Source organism: Lacerta agilis, chromosome 15 (genome assembly GCF_009819535.1).
Source record: "Lacerta agilis isolate rLacAgi1 chromosome 15, rLacAgi1.pri, whole genome shotgun sequence".
Classification (NCBI taxonomy): Eukaryota; Metazoa; Chordata; class Lepidosauria; order Squamata; family Lacertidae; genus Lacerta; species Lacerta agilis.
Genome location: NC_046326.1, coordinates 26325460 through 26342500, shown reverse-complemented (window position 1 = coordinate 26342500; position 17041 = coordinate 26325460). Strand labels below are relative to the sequence as shown.

The window sequence follows — 17041 nt, the reverse complement described above, 5'->3', positions numbered from 1 at the left end:
TGTATCTCGAAAGATGGCAGTATACATGAATAAAAGAGATAAATTTTGGTTGCCTTGAAAGTTCAGGTTCCGGGCCAAACTCAATTCAAGCAAAGTTGCTCTTTTGTAGCCACCTTGGCTGCAGCAGCCAACAACCCCAGGTACCTTTCTTGCCATGAGATTCAAGAGCGCCCTTTTGTTCTTGGCAGGATTTGTGTGGTGCTACCACCTGCGACACCTTGGGCATGGCAGATGTCGGCACCATGTGTGACCCCAAACGTAGCTGCTCTGTCATTGAGGACGACGGCCTCCCCTCTGCTTTTACTACAGCTCACGAGCTAGGTAAGTAGCAGCTTTGGCAAAGTACGAGATTTGATCTGAAAATGCATCCAACATCATTTACTCATTGCCATTTCTTATATGATATAATTATACTATTGACCCCACACTCTTCTGCCAAAAGGGTTCCTAGAGCAGCTTGCAGTTCAATAGAAACAAGCAAACAAGATAACTCATCACCTTAGGCTTTCTATCTAAAAGACACAACACACATGGAAAAAGGGAGGAGGGCGGAGGAAGAAGAAAGCAAACTCAGGTGCCAGGAAGGGAGGCATAAACGTGCTCAGAGCTGGGATCCCCCAGAATATTGCTTTCTTTTTTTATATTGCTTTCTTTTTTTATCTCTCTCTGCCCCAGAATATTGCTTTCAATCCAGCACCACAGAAAAGCGTAGAGTCTTTTGCTGCCTGCGCTACTGCATCTGTCTGGTTTTGCCGGCTCTCCTTCAAATGTTCGCCAGACCGTTCTTGGCTCGAAGCCTCCATCCATCATCCTGTGGCTTAGGAAGTGGCCACTTAAACCAAAGCCACAGCAAAGAGGCAGAGCCCCTGTCTGTGGTTTCCACCTGGGAAGCAGATTTAGACCAGGGGGAAGTGGAGACACAGGATTGGACCCATTTATGTATACATGTGTGTGTGTGTGTGTGTGTGTGTGTGTGTGTGTGTGTGTGCATGCATGCCCCTGCATATGCATGCAGAGAAAGAGAGAGAGAGAGAGAGAGAGAGAGTAGGTCTTAATCCATAATTTGGAGATGAGCCTGATTTAAAAAAACAAAACAAAAAACTATGACTACTTTGCTCAGGAAGTTTAGACAATAGCAAAGCTTCCAGAATAGCTTTCTTGGGAAACTCCACATGTGTGTGTGAGAGAGAAAAAGAAAGCAAGTGAGAGTGCAGCCTTGTTCCCTGTCTGTGTGTGTCAGAGAGAGAGAGAGAGAGAGAGAGAGAGAGAGAGAGAGAGAGAGAGGAGAAACGCCAAGTTTATTCCCAAAGGGGCAGGGAGGGTTGAGTTAAACTGTTGGGAAAGCAGCTGTTGGGAAGACAAGGGAGCCCAAGCCACAAATTCGTCTGCTCTGGCTTGGTCACTACCTCGTTTCCCAGGCTTTAGAAATCCTGAAATAACATGTCATGGCCAGGACGCATTTGACACACACCTAGATCCGGAGAAGTGGAATGCCAGATTGTCAACAGGATTCGTAGCCAAATTGCTAGGCTCTCATTTGGATAACAGGAAAAGGCTCTGCTTTTTTTCTTTGCTTTTTTTAATTAGTGCCACAGCAAATTCTGCATCCGCAGTTTCGATTTGGACTCCGCTGCACAGCCGGAAATGGAACTGCCAGGAATCAGATTTCCCTGGTGGGAATGGGCTGGTTCACACACGTTCAGCTGTGCAAATGAGCAGCCCCCGGTTCAGGTTGCCTCCTGGCCGTGGGTGGTATCAAAGTTTATAGAATTATATATGGTTAGAGCAGGAATTTGGATGTGGGCCCTTCAGGCTTCTCCACCTGGTCTTGGGACTGTCTCTGAGCCACACCTAGAGAAGGGCCATTGGCCTGATCCAGCAGGCTCTTCTCGTGTTCTTAACAGCACCTGGCTGGTGATAATACCTCTTTGTTGCCTGGATCGAGGATGGAGAGACATGTCTGAGGATCAGGAGCGGCTGGCATGATGTCGTGATGGAGCCAGCCTCTCTGAAGCAGCAGCGCTACTACTCACCAGGATGGGGTGGGTCAGGGTGGCAGTCAGGATGGAGTGGCACACTTCGTTGCCTGGATCTCGCCCACCCTGCCCTGTTCTGGTAAGTGGAAGTGATGCTCCTGCTGGAAGCCTGGATGCAGGAAGGCACACTGCCTGTTTGCTCTATAGAAACCTCGGTCTCTTGTGCATACTGGAGCATATTGTACAAAGGGGAAAAGCCACATCTATTGCCCTGCTCACTTTTGTCTCTGGACACCATGGGCATAAGAAGAGCCTGGGCTGGATCAGGCCAATGACCCATTTACGTATAATAGCATCCTGTTTCTCACAGTGGCCAGCCAGATGCCATAAAGGGAAACACGCAAGCAGGACCTGAGCACAAGAGAACTCTCCTCTCCTGTGGTTTCCAGCTGCCGGTACTCAGAAGCATTGCTGTCTCCAACTTAGAGGCAGGGCAGAGCCATCGTCGTCGTTCAGTTGTTCAGTCGTGTCCGACTCTCTGTGACCCCATGGACCAGAGCACACCAGGCACGCCTATCCTTCACTGCCTCTCGCAGTTTGGCCAAACTCATGTTAGTAGCTTCGAGAACACTGTCCAACCATCTCATCCTCTGTCGTCCCCTTCTCCTTGTGCCCTCCATCTTTCCCAACATCAGGGTCTTTTCCAGGGAGTCTTCTCTTCTCATGAGGTGGCCAAAGTATTGGAGCCTCAGCTTCAGGATCTGTCCTTCTGGTGAGCACTCAGGGCTGATTTCTTTGAGAATGGATAGGTTAGATCTTCTTGAAGTCCATGGGACTCTCAAGAGTCTCCTCCAGCACCATAATTCAAAAGCATCAATTCTTCGGCGATCAGCCTTCTTTATGGTCCAGCTCTCACTTCCATACATAAAGGGAAACCCTTCATGGATCACTGCCTTGTCGTGGCGAAGGGGCTTGAATTACTCAGGGAAGCTATGGACAGGTCAAGATGGACAGGCCATAGTGGAGAGTTTGGATCAAACGTGATCCACCTGGAGGAGGAACTGGCAAGCCACTCCAGTATCCCTGCCAAGAAAACTCCATGGACAAAGACAACGGGCAGAGCCATAGTGGCTAGTAATCATCAATAGCCCTCTCCTCCTCCTCCATTAATTTGTCCAGTTCTCTCTTAAATCTATCCAGGTTGGTGGTCATCCAAGGGCATGTGGTCCTTGGAAGGTTCCCCATGAGGGGATTTGACCCTCAGGCTGAAAAAGAGTTCCCTGTCTCCAGGGTGGAGGACTGAGAGGCAGCTTCCCTCCCTCTCTCAGAATGCTAGAACTGGGAGTCACCTAATAAAGCTGAACAGTGGGAGATGCAGAAGCGGGCAAAAGGAAGTTCACCTTCCCACTACAGTGCATAACTCATTTGTGGAATCTGCTGCCCACAAGGTTGTGGGTGGTGATGCCCAGTTGTCTGGGTGGCTTGAAAGAGGGATTGGGGGGGGGGAATCCTGGAGGGAAAGCCTGCCAATGGTTGCTAGCCATGATGGCAGTGTGCAATCCTCCCAGATCAGAGGCCACAGAGTACCAGTCGCTGGGGAGCAACAGCAGGCAGTGGCATAGTGAGGGGGGGCACAAGAGCGGTTGCCCCAGGCACAAAATTCTTAGGGGTGCACAATTTCAACAGCTGGTGCTGCCTCAATACAGCTGTGCACTTCAAGAGCTCCATTGAAAGCCAGCGAACCAGCAAGTGACCTCCCCAGACAACAGAATTACTCTTCTTTTCTTATATCTGTGGCTGCAATCTCCTGGGTGATGCACAGTTGAATGCACATGCGTGCTCTGTTTTGTTCCTTGCCACCCACCCCTGCCATGCCCCTGGCACTGGCAACCCATGTTATGCCACTGACAGCAGGAGGGGGCTATTGCCTTTAGGCCCTGCTCATGGTGTTCCCAAAGCCATCAGTTCACCTACTGCAGAAAACAGGATGCTGGTCCAGTAAGGCACAGGAATCTGCCTTATACCAAGTCAAACTATTGATCCATCTAGCTTAGTATTGCAAGCAGCTCTTCAGGCAGGGGAGTCTCTCCCACCTTTACCTGGAGATGCCATTGAGGACCAATCCTGGAACCTTCAGCATGCCCAGCCGATGCTCTGCCACTGAGTTATTGCCCTTCCCCACAAACGTTTAACACAGATGCCCAGGGATGCAGGTGCCTGCAGGATGAATCAAATATTCACATTGCAAGTTTGCTGCCTGGTTTTAATGTTAAGGTTTTGGCAAGTGTCATATTTAAGAGAGGTTTGTTTTTTAAAAAACAAAACAAAACAAAACAAAACAAAAAACGTAGCCCTAATTTTAACAGCTTTCCCAATCATAGGAGGCATTTGCTTTCAGATGTCCAGGGGAAATGGGCAGTTGTGGCAGGACCTTCCTCTCCTGGTAGCTGGGGAGTTGGAAGGAGGAAATCATTTACTGTCTCCCCCTCTCCTCCCTCGGATTCTCGGGTTTCCTCCTCCTGCCTTCTGCAAGGGCAAGTGTCCACACACAAAGCAGATGGTGTGAACCTTGGCCAGGATGTGGCTGGCTTGCAGGCTCGACCCTGGCAGGGTTACACGCATCTGGTGTAGCTTTCCCCCTGCCTTTGGGGGGCAATCTGATTAGAATGCGAGAAGCGAGAAACAACGCAGAGCCAGGAAGCAGATCCAACGGAGCAAAGGCTTTACTTGCAGGCTTTTGCAGAGAGCCGGGAGTCCCAGGAGCGACCGAGATGCCTCTTTTATGGATTATGCAGGGAGGGTGACGGAAGAAGCAGAGACACCACTTGTGACCCACCAGGCCAAGCCACAGTCTACCAGCTGTGTGTTCGGGGGCCTGCCAAGCCATTGGCGCTGCTCTTCAGACTGTTTTCTGCTAGCCCACGCATCCAGGACAAAGAGGAGAGGTTTATCAAGCCCCTCGTGGGCCGCAGTACGCTGTTGATGAGCTGTGTTTGACCAGACATTGTGCAGGCATCCACCGCAAGATGCAAGTCAAAAGGGGATGTGCAATGAGCATCCCGAACAGGCTTGGGGAAATCTGATCTGGGGTGTGTGATGGGAAGCTTCAAGGAATGTCAATGAACACCTGAAGCTGCCTTGTTCTGAATGTTATATTAGCCTAGTATTGTTCACTATGATGGGCAGCGGCTTTCCGGCATCTCTCGTGTCTAAGGATCATAGCTCAATGGTACAGCATCAGCCTTGCATGCAGAAGGTACCAGGTGCAATTTCCAGTAGGGCTGGCAGAGACCCCTGCATGAAATTTTAAGGATGTGTAATATGTGGCTACAAGGCTACACCCTCCCGCTGTCAGGGCACAGTGAGAGTGGCTCTCAGAGTCCTCTCTAGCAGACTTACAGGAAAACTCTGAGGTTCAGCTCCTATCATGTGCCTATCTAGCAAACATGCATTGTTGGTTTGACTGCAGTGTAAATATCCCACAGTGTAGTCTAATTGTGCTCAACCTTTGCAGACCCAGGACCCACCTTTTGCCCATGCATGTGTTTGGGGACCCACTTCTTAACTCTTTATCGTCTATCTGTATGGTTATATGGCTGCTGTTGTGACCTACCTTTGGTCTGGCTGGAGAGAAATGGGATTCAGTTCCAAGCGAAGGATGGACATGATGGGGGAGTAAATAGATACAGTTTGCATTTAAAGCCAAATCTATCCAATTCACACACTCTGAAACAATACGAAAACCGAAACACAGACATCCTTCAAAATATGCAGTCATCTGGATCTTATGATGCAGTTCTCCAACCAAACAGTGTTTACAGAAATGCATATCTTACAAGGAAGTGTGCCTAAACAGGAATATATTATTGAAAATAGCATGCAAAAATGCAGGCAAAATGTGTTCATTTGTCAAAATTGCATACAAAAATATGTTTGAGGCCGGAGGAACATGGCCCAGCTGTGAGGTGTGAAGGCCGCTCCTCCTTTCCACCTGGCCTAGGGGGCGGGGCCCACACTCACCAGCACTTCTGAAGAGGCTCCTCATGGGGCCGGAGGAACATCGCCCAGCTAATGTTTTATTGACTGGTTGATTTTAACATGCTGTACACTGCTATGAGATTTTTATTAAAAATATAAAGCAGCGTAGAAATAAATAAATAAGTAAAATAAATAAATATTTATTCATTAGGAGACATTTGCACTAAAATTTAAGAATATTTTTAATGTTTAAAAAAATGCAACTTGCCATGGAAGCGTGGGAATTTAAGATTGGAAACATGAGAAACGGACAGAAGTGAAACTGGCAGATCCTTCCGTCCCTATGGCTGACCAAATAATTTAGATTCCACACACAACCCCCCCCCCCATGAAATCACTGGAGAGGTGACTGGTTGGACACCTTGGTTCACTGTGAACTTTGTTGGCCAAAGGCTGCTGGAGATAATTTCCGTGGTTTTCAAATGACAATTGTTTCTCCTTCTAGGGCACGTGTTCAACATGCCCCATGACAACGTGAAGGTCTGTGAGGAGGTCTTTGGAAGGCTGAGGACCAACCACATGATGTCGCCCACTCTTATCCAGATTGACCGCATCAGCCCTTGGTCGGCTTGCAGCGCAGCCATCATCACCGACTTCCTGGACAGCGGACATGGTGAGCAGGGGATAGGGAGTAGGTAGGTGAAAAGGGGCGAGCGAAGGAGGCATTTGGGTGCCAGGACTGGGTGCCACCCTGTGTATTGCTTTGTTGTCAAAGCTAGCCAGAATTAGGAAGTACCTTACTTTGAAATTTGCTGGGCATACATAGCAGCGAATGCTGAATGGTTTCAGTCACAAACAAGGAGGCAAAGGGGAGCTTATAGGAGCGTTCTTCCAGGCCTGATGGATAGCAGTGGAATGGCATGGCTGGAAGACCAAGGAGATTGGTTAGGACAAAGCTGAGCCCTCCCAGCCTCTTGGTTGTCATCCAGTCATGGCATTTGATATGAGCGCAAGTCTCTCCCCGCCTCCTGGTTCCAGACCACCATTTGGCCAGAAGCTGCCGGGAAGATTGACATATAAGGCACTACCTTTCTATAGAGCTGCCGCTGAATTTTGTCCACCTTAAAAGTGTAATTTTAAGGTGGATATTGGAGGTTCCTCCTCAGGTAAAGCCCCCAGTGGATTTTGGAGTCTCCTGCTCAGGTGGAGCACCCAACCATTTCAGCAAGACAAACAAAATTTCCCAGAGGGGTTCTGCAGATCTCCACAGACTTTGGCCCACAGAAAATATGAATGCATATTGTTGATCAAACTGTACACTTTGCGTGCCATCCTTTTTTCCTTGTCAGCACTGCTGGGAATCTAGAGCAGGTGAAGGAAGCCTTTTATTTATTGCACAAAGTTGCTGGGGCCTGGGATTAGAATTGCCAAAGGATTTTGCCTAAAGTGAATCTGACGGTTCTTGATTGAGAAAAAGATATCTGAGACATTGCCAGTCAATCAAAATCTTTTATCAAGGCTAGGGAAACTTCTCCAGTGAGTTCTGTACATCCCTATACCATGTTATTGTACGGTCAAAATGGTGGTGTGGCTCTGCTTTTAATGAGTGTGAGGCATGAGGCCTCAGCAAATGATGGGCCTAGAGAACAAGGGATGTCAGAGAGGCTTCAGTCCAGCTGCCTCCATGGTTGGAGTCATCAAGCACTGACCCAGATGACTTGGCCTGCTCCTCTGGTTTTGTTAAACAGTTTATACTGGGAGGGCTGCAAGTCTTTAAAAAAATGCAAAACCTGAATGCTGCTTGAATTTATATACCACCATATACCTGCAGGTCTCATGATCATGTTGAAAGTGCATCTGATATACAACTTACTTTCTTGGGGAAGCTATCAAAATCTATGAAGTCTCTCTTTTGCTGACTCCCTCTCCACTCCCCTCCTCTCCCTCCCTCTTCCAGGCGACTGCCTCTTGGATGAACCCACCAAGCCCATCCCACTGCCCGAAGACCTCCCTGGTTCCAACTACAACCTCAACCAGCAGTGTGAGCTGGCCTTTGGCACAGGCTCCAAGCCCTGCCCATACATGCAGTATTGCACCAAGCTGTGGTGCACAGGGAAGGCACGGGGACACATCATGTGCCAGACGCGCCATTTCCCTTGGGCGGATGGCACCAGCTGTGGAGAAGGGAGGTTCTGCCTGAAGGGTGTCTGTGTCGAGAGGCATAACATCAGTAAGTACCGGGTGAGTACCTGTTGGCTCCGTACTGAGGATGTGGCTTGGGGAGGGCTGATATCTGTGGAGGTCTAGACTTATGCGTTACAAAGCTCTAAATCAGCCTTTCTCAACCTTGGGTCACCAGATGTTGCTGGACTACAACTCCCATCATCCCTGACCACTGGTCCTGTGAGCTAGGGATGATGGGAGTTGCGGTCCAGCAACATCTGGGGACCCGGGGGTGAGAAACACTGCTGTAAATCATGTAAATGAAACAGATGTATGAAAAACATCTTAACCTCTTCCATTGACTAAACCGAGGGCTTTAGAGAATTTGAATCTTTGACAGGCTTCTGAGATTTCACCGGCCATCACTGACACGCTTCCTCTTTTACAGGCGTAACAGCTAGAAACTTGCTTTAAACAAACAAACAAACCAAAACAAAACAAACCCTAAAAGCTGAGCTTCTCAGAACGCTGAATTCTCCACCCAGTGTTAACTGCATGCTTGCACAGAATCAAGGAGTTCACAAGTTCTGCATGAAGGGGTTCCCCAGAGGTAGTGATGCTAGAAACCTATCCCTTTTCTTTCCACTGATTTTTTATTTTTTGCCATTGTATGTCTGGGGTGCTTAGCAGCAAGAGCAGATTGCAATTTGTGCAGTGCTGGTCTCTATCCTTGCTCCATGTTGCATGTGCCTTATTTTTGTTGGAGGAGCACACAATTAAGGTTCAAGTAGATGGGTCGATAGATCAATTGGTCACATTTGCATTGGAATAAAAACAGCTTCTGAGCGGAAAGCAGTGTTGCATGCTTGTGCCTTAGCAGGCAGGCATCAAAAGAGGCATTGCCTCTTGTGTGAGGAAGAAGGGGGGTGTGCTACTGGAGAGGATGCTTGCCATCTGCAGACTTTTACAGTGGTACCTTGGTTTAAGAACAACATGGATTAAGAACACTGCAAACCCGGAAGTAGGTATTTTGGTTTGTGAACTTTGCCTTGGAAGCAGAACATGTTCCGCTTCCTGTTGAGTGTGTTCCATTTGGGAAAGCACACCTTGGTTTAAGAACGCTTTGGTTTAAGAACAGACTTCCGGAACGGATTAAGTTCATAAACCAAGGTACCACCGTACAATGATTGCACCAGCACCATCACCCAGAGTACCATTTTAGCTCGTTGCAAGGGTTTAAATTAATTACGTATTGATTTGGTTAAGAGTGGTAGACTCGTAATCTGGGGAACCGGATTCGGGTCTCCACTCCTCCACATGCAGCTGCTGGGTGACCTTGGGCTAGTCACACTTCTCTGAAGTCTCTCAGCCCCACTCACCTCACAGAGTGTTTGTTGTGGGGGAGGAAGGGAAAGGAGAATGTTAGCCGCTTTGAGACTCCTTCGGGTAGTGAAAAGCGGGATGTCAAATCCAAACTCTTCTTCTTCTATTTAATTACATAATGAATTTTCATAAGTACGTGTCATCAGGGCTTTTTCACTCAGTTCCGGCACCTGTCAGGTGTTCATGATGAGTTCTGGCACCTCTTTTTCAAGGAAAAATAGCACTGCGTGTCATGCCATCCACAAGTGTGGCCATATCTGGACCAGGGATGGGGAACTTGTGGCTCTCCAGGTGTTGCTAGACTACAACTCCCATTATCCCCTGGTCACTGGTTGCGCTGGCTGCGTCTGTTGGGAGTTGGAGTCTGACATCTGAAGGGTGCCACAGGTTACCCATCAATACAATGCAAGACTGAATTGTTGTGCACTGCATGAGCAACTGACTTGATTAATTGCTTGCTGGCTTTCTCTCTTGTCCTTTGCTTGCAGGGGATAATATTATTGAAGCTACTGACTACAGAAAAGGGCATTTTGCACATGCTGAAAAGATAGCCTTTTCTTGCCTAACATGGCTTGAGCAAACCATGGCATACGAAGTTCATGATGTCGTTTTTGTTGTTTTTATCAAGGCTAGTGATAAATCCTAAGTAGAAATGTGATGAATATAATTAAGCTGCGGCATTGGCTGTGGGTTTCACGTCTGCTCTCTGTGGTGTGCTTTGGCAGGTGGATGGCAACTGGGGGAAATGGGCGCCCTACGGCCAGTGCTCTCGGACCTGTGGCGGGGGAGTCCAGCTGGCAAAGCGGGAATGCAACAACCCACCCCCTGCCAACGAAGGGAAGTACTGCGAAGGAGTGAGAGTGAAATACCGCTCCTGCAGTCTGGACCCCTGCTCTGATTCAGGTGAGCTTTGCAAAGGGGGTGGGCCTGACTGAGAGCCAGCAAATGGTCTGAGACCATCTGAGGCTGCAGCTTGGGTGTAGCCATTGAATGGTTTCGGAGCATCTTCTTGCCGCCAGCACCAGCTTCTGCTGCCACCACCATCAGATGATTGACAACGCCTGTCACTGGACAGCAATGTGTGGATTGAACTTTTTGTGACTGTTGCCTTATGCATATTTTCATTTTGTAGTTGTTTTAATTACTTATTTAATTTTGTTGTACATTGCCCTGCACTATGTTTGAAGAAGAGTGATTTAGTAATAATAAATAAATAAATAAATAAATAAATAAATAAATAAATAAATAAATATCTGAGGCTGAAGCACTGATGAATCTAAGCAGATGATGAGACAGGCAAATCCTGGATGAGAGGCTTCTGGGGGGTGAATATATCACAAGAGCAGGATATAGTAAAAGCAAACATATAGTATATGATTTTTCATATTAGAAATATATGGAAAATGAAACTCAGTACTATTTTTTTCCAAATAATTTTTTATTAGTTTTCCAATATTCCCCCAATAGTAGCCAAATTATAACAATATCAAAACTCTGTACTTTGTTGGTCTCCTGCAGTCATTCCAAACTGTACCTTAAATACCAGACTCTGACCATTGGGCCACGCTGTCTGGGGCTGATGGGAGCTGGAGTCCAACTTCACCTGGAGGGCAACAAGTTCTTGTATCCCTGCTCTCCCTATGTAAACTAATGTATACGACATGCTTCTTTTATGAGACTTTGGCCCTCCTTCAAGTGTAACCTGCATCATATAATGCATGCAGCAAAGTGACCTGCCTTCTTCAAAACAATGGTCACTTGGTAAAAAAGGTAAAGGTAAAGGACCCCTGACAGTTAAGTCCAGTCACGAACAACTCAGGGGTTGCGGCGCTCATCTTGCTTTACTGGCCAAGGGAGCCAATGTTTGTCCGCAGACAGTTTTTCCGGGTCATGTGGCCAGCATGACTAAGCCGCTTCTGGCGAAACCAGAGCAGCGCACGGAAACACCATTTACCTTCCCGTCAGAGCAGTACCTGTTTATTTACTTGCACTTTGATGTGCTTTCGAACAGCTAGGTGGGCAGGAGCTGGGACCGAGCAACCAGAGCTCACCCCGTTGTGCGGATTCGAACCGCCAACCTTCCGATCAGCAAGCCCTAGTCTCAGTGGTTTAGACCACAGCACCACCCATGTCCCTAAATCAGGGGCAGGGAAGGTGACGGAGCATCTGCTTTGCATGCAGAAGGACCCAGGTTCAACCCCTGGAGACTCCAGGCTGGGCTGGAAACACTTCTGCCTGAAACCCTGGAGAGCTGTGTAGGCAATACTAAACCTAATAGACCAACAGTCTGAGTTAATATAAGGCAAGCTTCCTTTGGACAACTCCCATCAGCCCAAGCAAGCAATAGCAATAGCCAGGGATGATGCATACTGTAGTCCAATCACATCTGGAGGACCACAGGCCTCAGAGTTTTCTCAACCACTGCCTGCAATCGGGAGCATGTGTGAAATAGACATGGCAGGTGAAATAACACGTCAAACACTGGGGATGGCTCCAACACTCAGCGGAGAGTTGCTGCATGATGGCATAACCTGATAACTTGCTAGCATGTGTGAAAGGTTTGTTGTTGTTTTTTTTAACTGCATGAAATTGTTTTCACACAGTCCCTGGGAAGAGCTTTCGGGAAGAACAGTGTGAGGCTTTCAATGGCTACAACCACAGCACAAACCGTCTCACGGCCACAGTCTCTTGGGTCCCCAAGTATTCCGGAGTGTCTCCTCGCGACAAGTGTAAGCTGATCTGCAGAGCGAATGGAACTGGGTACTTCTACGTCTTGGCTCCTAAGGTGAGCTGGGATCCCAAACCGTGGTCTCTTTGGTAAATTGGGAGAGGAAGGCCGATGGGGGGGGGCAAAGGCTATTTGCAGAGTTGGCTTGAACGGGGAGGGAAGGGGAATGATATGCAGTGCAAAATTTAATCAGCGACAATGTGTTTCTGCAAACTTTCAACTAAGAACCAATGAGAATTAATAACTGGAAAGAACCGTCATCAGAGAAAGAACATGTGAGGTTGTTTTGATTAAATGTTACTTGAAATATAAATAAGTTCCCCCCCATTGAGCTAAATGGAGATGTTTTGGAATCACCTGAATGATGTGGATTGTAATCTGGATTTGCGTGAATCATACACAAATTAGCAGTGCGTACCCACAACCTAGCGGTGCTTCACTTGCCCTTAACCCCACACATTTGGTACAGCTGTACTGGAATGCAAACACAATATAAAGTGCGTGTCCCAAACCATTCCATCTCCATGGGTGGAAGATTGGCATTCTGCATTCCAGTGCAAGTGTGCATTGGGCTCTTCTGCTGTTCAGGACCAGTCCTGGTCATGGTGCCCATTCTTTCAAGGGGAGTATAATGGCATACCTGCCTTCCAATCAGATGTCTGTGGGAAACCCATATATAGGACCAGAGCACAAGAGCTCTCTCCCCTCCTGTGATTTCCAGCAACTGGTCTTCAGAAGCATTGCTGCCCCCAATCAGGAGATAGAGCATGGCTGGTAGGCATTCCTAGTCCTCTCCTCCATGCATCTGTCTAATCCTTTTTTTTTTAACCGCCACCTAGGTTGGTGGCCACCACTGCCTCCTGTGGCAGTGAGTTCCATAGTTCAACGATGCATTGCATTAATAAGTACGTACTTTTATCTGCCCAGGTGGTGGACGGCACGCCATGTTCTCCAGATTCCACCTCGCTGTGCGTCCAGGGCAAATGTATCAAGGCTGGATGCGATGGGAGACTGGGCTCCAAAAAGAAGTATGACAAATGCGGTGTGTGTGGCGGAGACAACAAGACCTGCAAGAAGGTCTCCGGCTTGTTCACCAAACCCATGTGAGTGAGCTTCTTTTTTAAAAAAAACCTCTGCCTGCTTCCATCGAGAGGAATGCAGACACAGCTCAGTGGAGCAGCACCCAGTTGGTGTGTAGAAAGCCTGAGGTCAGATCTCTAGCATGCAATGTAGAAAACCACCTTATGTGACGTCTCATCATAGGTCCATCTAGCTCAGGGATGTCAACACTGACTGGCAGCAGCTCTCCAAGCCCTACACGGAGATGCCAGGGATTGAATCTGAGACCGGCTGCATCCAGTCAGGAATGGTGGGAGTTGCAAAGCCACATTGGCTACTATTGCTGCCCAGCTCAAGACATCTTCTGTATGTTTATTTTAAGCTTTCTTAGAGAGGGCACAATTTATGTTGCAAAAATGACTATCAACATCTACCGTATTTTTCGCTCCATAAGATGCAATTTTTTTCCTCCTAAAAAGTAAGGGAAAATATCTGTGCGTCTTATGGAGCGAATGGTGGTCCCTGGAGCTGAATTGCCCAGGGGCCAAAAGAGGATCATGCTTTTTATTTTACAAAGAGGAAAGGGGGTGTTGAAAGGACCCCGCTCAGCAGCTGATCAGCAAGAGATCGGGAGAGAGATAAGAGTCCCCGGCTCCCTTTCAGCCCGGCCCCCTTGCCCAGGCCTCCATTGTTGAATGTGCTGCAGAGGGAGGTTGTTTGTTTCCCCAGCAACATGTGACTGGCTGATTAGATTATCTGTCTGGAAACTGTAGAAAAGGCTCCCTTTCCTTTAGAAGCTGCAGAAATGTGAGTTGAACTCCATAAAAACGGGGCTTTTCTTCTTTGCTTTCCCCCCTTTGCAAAAAAGCTGCAAAACTTTTAGCTGATCCTAAAAAAACGGGATTTTCCCTTTGCAAAAAAAGCTGCAAAACTTTGAGCTGATCCTCATAAAAACAGGGCTTTTAGAGGAGGAAAACCAGAAAAATATTTTTTTCCTAGTTTCCTCCTCTAAAAATGAGGTGCGCCCTATGGTCCGGTGCGCCCTATGGAGCGAAAAATACAGTAGTTTAGAATGGAAATGCTGGTTTCAAGGTCAGTTTAAGCTGATGCCCTCTTATGGAGCTCTTGGAGGGCAGGCAGTGGCCCTCTGATTAGCCCTGGAAGGTGAGCCTCCATTTAAATGTCCCACAATGCCCTAGAATGACATTCGTACCATACATTTAAAGTGCTATGGTACTACTTTAAACAGTCATGGAATTCCCCCAAGGAATTCTGGACGATGTAGTTTGCTAGGCATTGTTATGAAGCCCCTATTTCCCTCCCAGAATTGCAATTCCCAGAGTTCCATGCAAAGAAGGATTGATTGTTAAACCACTCTGGGAATGGCAGGTCTGTGATGGGGTCTCCGAAGAACTCTCAGCACCATTAAAGCTTCCATCCTGAGATATTGTGAGACTGAATTCTGCACGCAATGCAAGCCCTGTGCTGTGTGAACTTGCTAACTTGCATCACATCTAATCTCCCCACCTCCCTTTTCTCATCCAGGCATGGCTACAACTTTGTGGTGCTCATCCCAGCTGGAGCTTCCAGCATTGACATCCGGCAGCGGGGCTACAAGGGCTTGGTCAGTGATGACAACTACCTGGCTGTGAAAAACGGGCACGGCAAATACCTCCTGAACGGGCATTTCATCGTCTCGGCAGTAGAGAGGGACCTGATGGTCAAAGGGAGCGTGTTGCGCTACAGCGGTACCGGGACAGCTGTGGAGAGCCTCCAAGCCTTTATGCCCATCCAGGAACCATTGACGGTGGAAGTGTTGTCTGTGGGGAAGATGACCCCGCCTCGGGTCCGTTACTCTTTCTACTTGCCCAAAGAAAGCAGCAGGGAGGACAAGTCCTCATACCGCAAAGATGGGAAGCGCCCGCCGGTCCTCACCAACAGCATCCTCACCCTCTCCAACCGCCTTGATCCCGGCAGACCGGATTACAAACGCCCCTCTTACAAGTGGGCCACCACCAGCTGGGAAGACTGTTCAGTCACCTGCGGCAATGGGCTGCAGAAGCGCATGGTGCAGTGTCGCGATGCTCTTGGACAGGCGGCCTCTGCGTGCGATACCACTCAGCGGCCCACTGACATCAGGATATGTGGGGACCCCTGCCCGGTGTGGGAGGCCTCCTCCTGGTCGCCGTGCTCGAAAACATGTGGCCGGGGTTTCAAGCGACGCATGCTGAAGTGTATGGGCAGGGGGGCCGTCCTGCTGCCCCGTGACCGCTGCAACATCAGGAAGAAGCCACAGGAGCTGGATTTTTGCACCCTGAGGCCGTGCTGACCGGGCTGGACCCTTGTATTGACCAAGGCCTAATGTGCATAATTCTGGCTCTTGACGACCAAGTGGCTGAAAGTGTAAAAAAAAAAAAACGAAACAAAAATAGCCTCCGGGGGGAGGGAAAAGGGAGTCGACTGAGTGGAGTGGGATCTGTTACCTATTGCATTTGGACGAACAAAAGGATTCTGAATGGGCCAAAAGAGAAGGAGAATGAGAGCAAGCAAGGGAGAGTGCCAATGCGAAGGGGCTGAGTAGGGGGGTTTGACGATCTGGGCGCTCAGTGGTGAAGCAGGAATAAACAACTACCTCGAAGCTGCCAAACCACCCAATCTCTGCCTCGCATGGCGCAACCTGCAGTCATGAAGTAGAAAGGCAAGATCAGAGATTGAGAGAAATTGCCGTCCAAGATGGACCAGAGACAATGGCGGCCGTTCCTTAGAGTCATGGCCCCAACCTATTCCGAAATACAAAGGGGTCATCTCCTATTGGGGAGCCATCACCCCAACACCTCCTGTTGTAAAGGACCATAAGGGATTACCATTGCACCCACAGCAAAATGCAAGGCTTTCCAACTGGTACAGTAAGGTACCTCCAAGGCCAACCAGCCCTGATGCATTGTGGGTATCTAGAAATTCCCACCCCCTTGTTGCTTTCAGGCTTCTGTGCAGGGCTGATGATGGGTGTTGCTTTACTTCTGTTCATGTTTACTGGCCAAACATGTGTAGGTTTAAATGGTGCTTGACCTCTTTTTTCTTCTTTTGTCTTTCTTGGTTGAAGTAAACTATTTGTTTGTTACCTATTTCCCTTGGAACAACCCCTTTAGCAGTTTGAGGGGGGCATTTTATCTCCCCAACACATGCACACGGGAGTTAGAAAACCCAGATTCTTCTCTTCTCTTGAGTTATTCATAAGCCACACCCCTCTTCCAAATTCATTGCTGTATTATGAGTATTTCCAGAGATTGAATTAAGCCTCTGCAAAATACCTGTGGATCTGAATGCCTCTTTCTCTGAAGTGCTCTGGATATTTGCCAAGCTGACTTCGTACTGTGCATGAAAAATCTTTAAGGGCCAAATTGAGTTTCCCGCAGCCATCCTTGTGTGCTACTTGAACAATTTGCAGGGAAGGGGGAAATCATACGGTCAGGTGCATATTTACAGCTGCTCTGATGCCTTGTTCTAAGTCAACCATTATATTAAGGATATACTGAAGAGGTGGTCCCCACTACTCCACTTCTAATATCTGGAGCTTATTAGAGTGATATTGCAACTTAAGGTTTTTGTCTTTAACTCTCCAGGCTGGAATGCTATGGTTGTTCCCTTATAGTGAGAATAGCGTGCTTGTTCCCACCATGAGAGGAGAGGCCATAGCTTAGTGGTAGAACATCTGCTTGGCACGCAGAAGGTCCCATGTTCAATCCCTGGCAAC

At 48.1% G+C, this 17041-nt stretch overlaps 1 protein-coding gene across 1 annotated transcript in view; it reads left to right on the top strand.

The window, feature by feature from the left end:
• ADAMTS15 (ADAM metallopeptidase with thrombospondin type 1 motif 15) overlaps positions 1 to 15700 on the top strand; it is a 37825-nt gene extending 22125 nt beyond the window's left edge. Inside the window, exons 2-8 of the mRNA XM_033171619.1 lie at positions 189 to 321; positions 6460 to 6627; positions 7912 to 8195; positions 10226 to 10403; positions 12104 to 12285; positions 13156 to 13331; positions 14833 to 15700. Coding sequence (XP_033027510.1) covers positions 189 to 321; positions 6460 to 6627; positions 7912 to 8195; positions 10226 to 10403; positions 12104 to 12285; positions 13156 to 13331; positions 14833 to 15616 — 1905 coding nt within the window. The 3' untranslated portion in view covers positions 15617 to 15700. The remainder of the gene's footprint in view (positions 1 to 188; positions 322 to 6459; positions 6628 to 7911; positions 8196 to 10225; positions 10404 to 12103; positions 12286 to 13155; positions 13332 to 14832) is intronic.
• The last annotated feature ends 1341 nt before the right edge of the window (positions 15701 to 17041 follow it).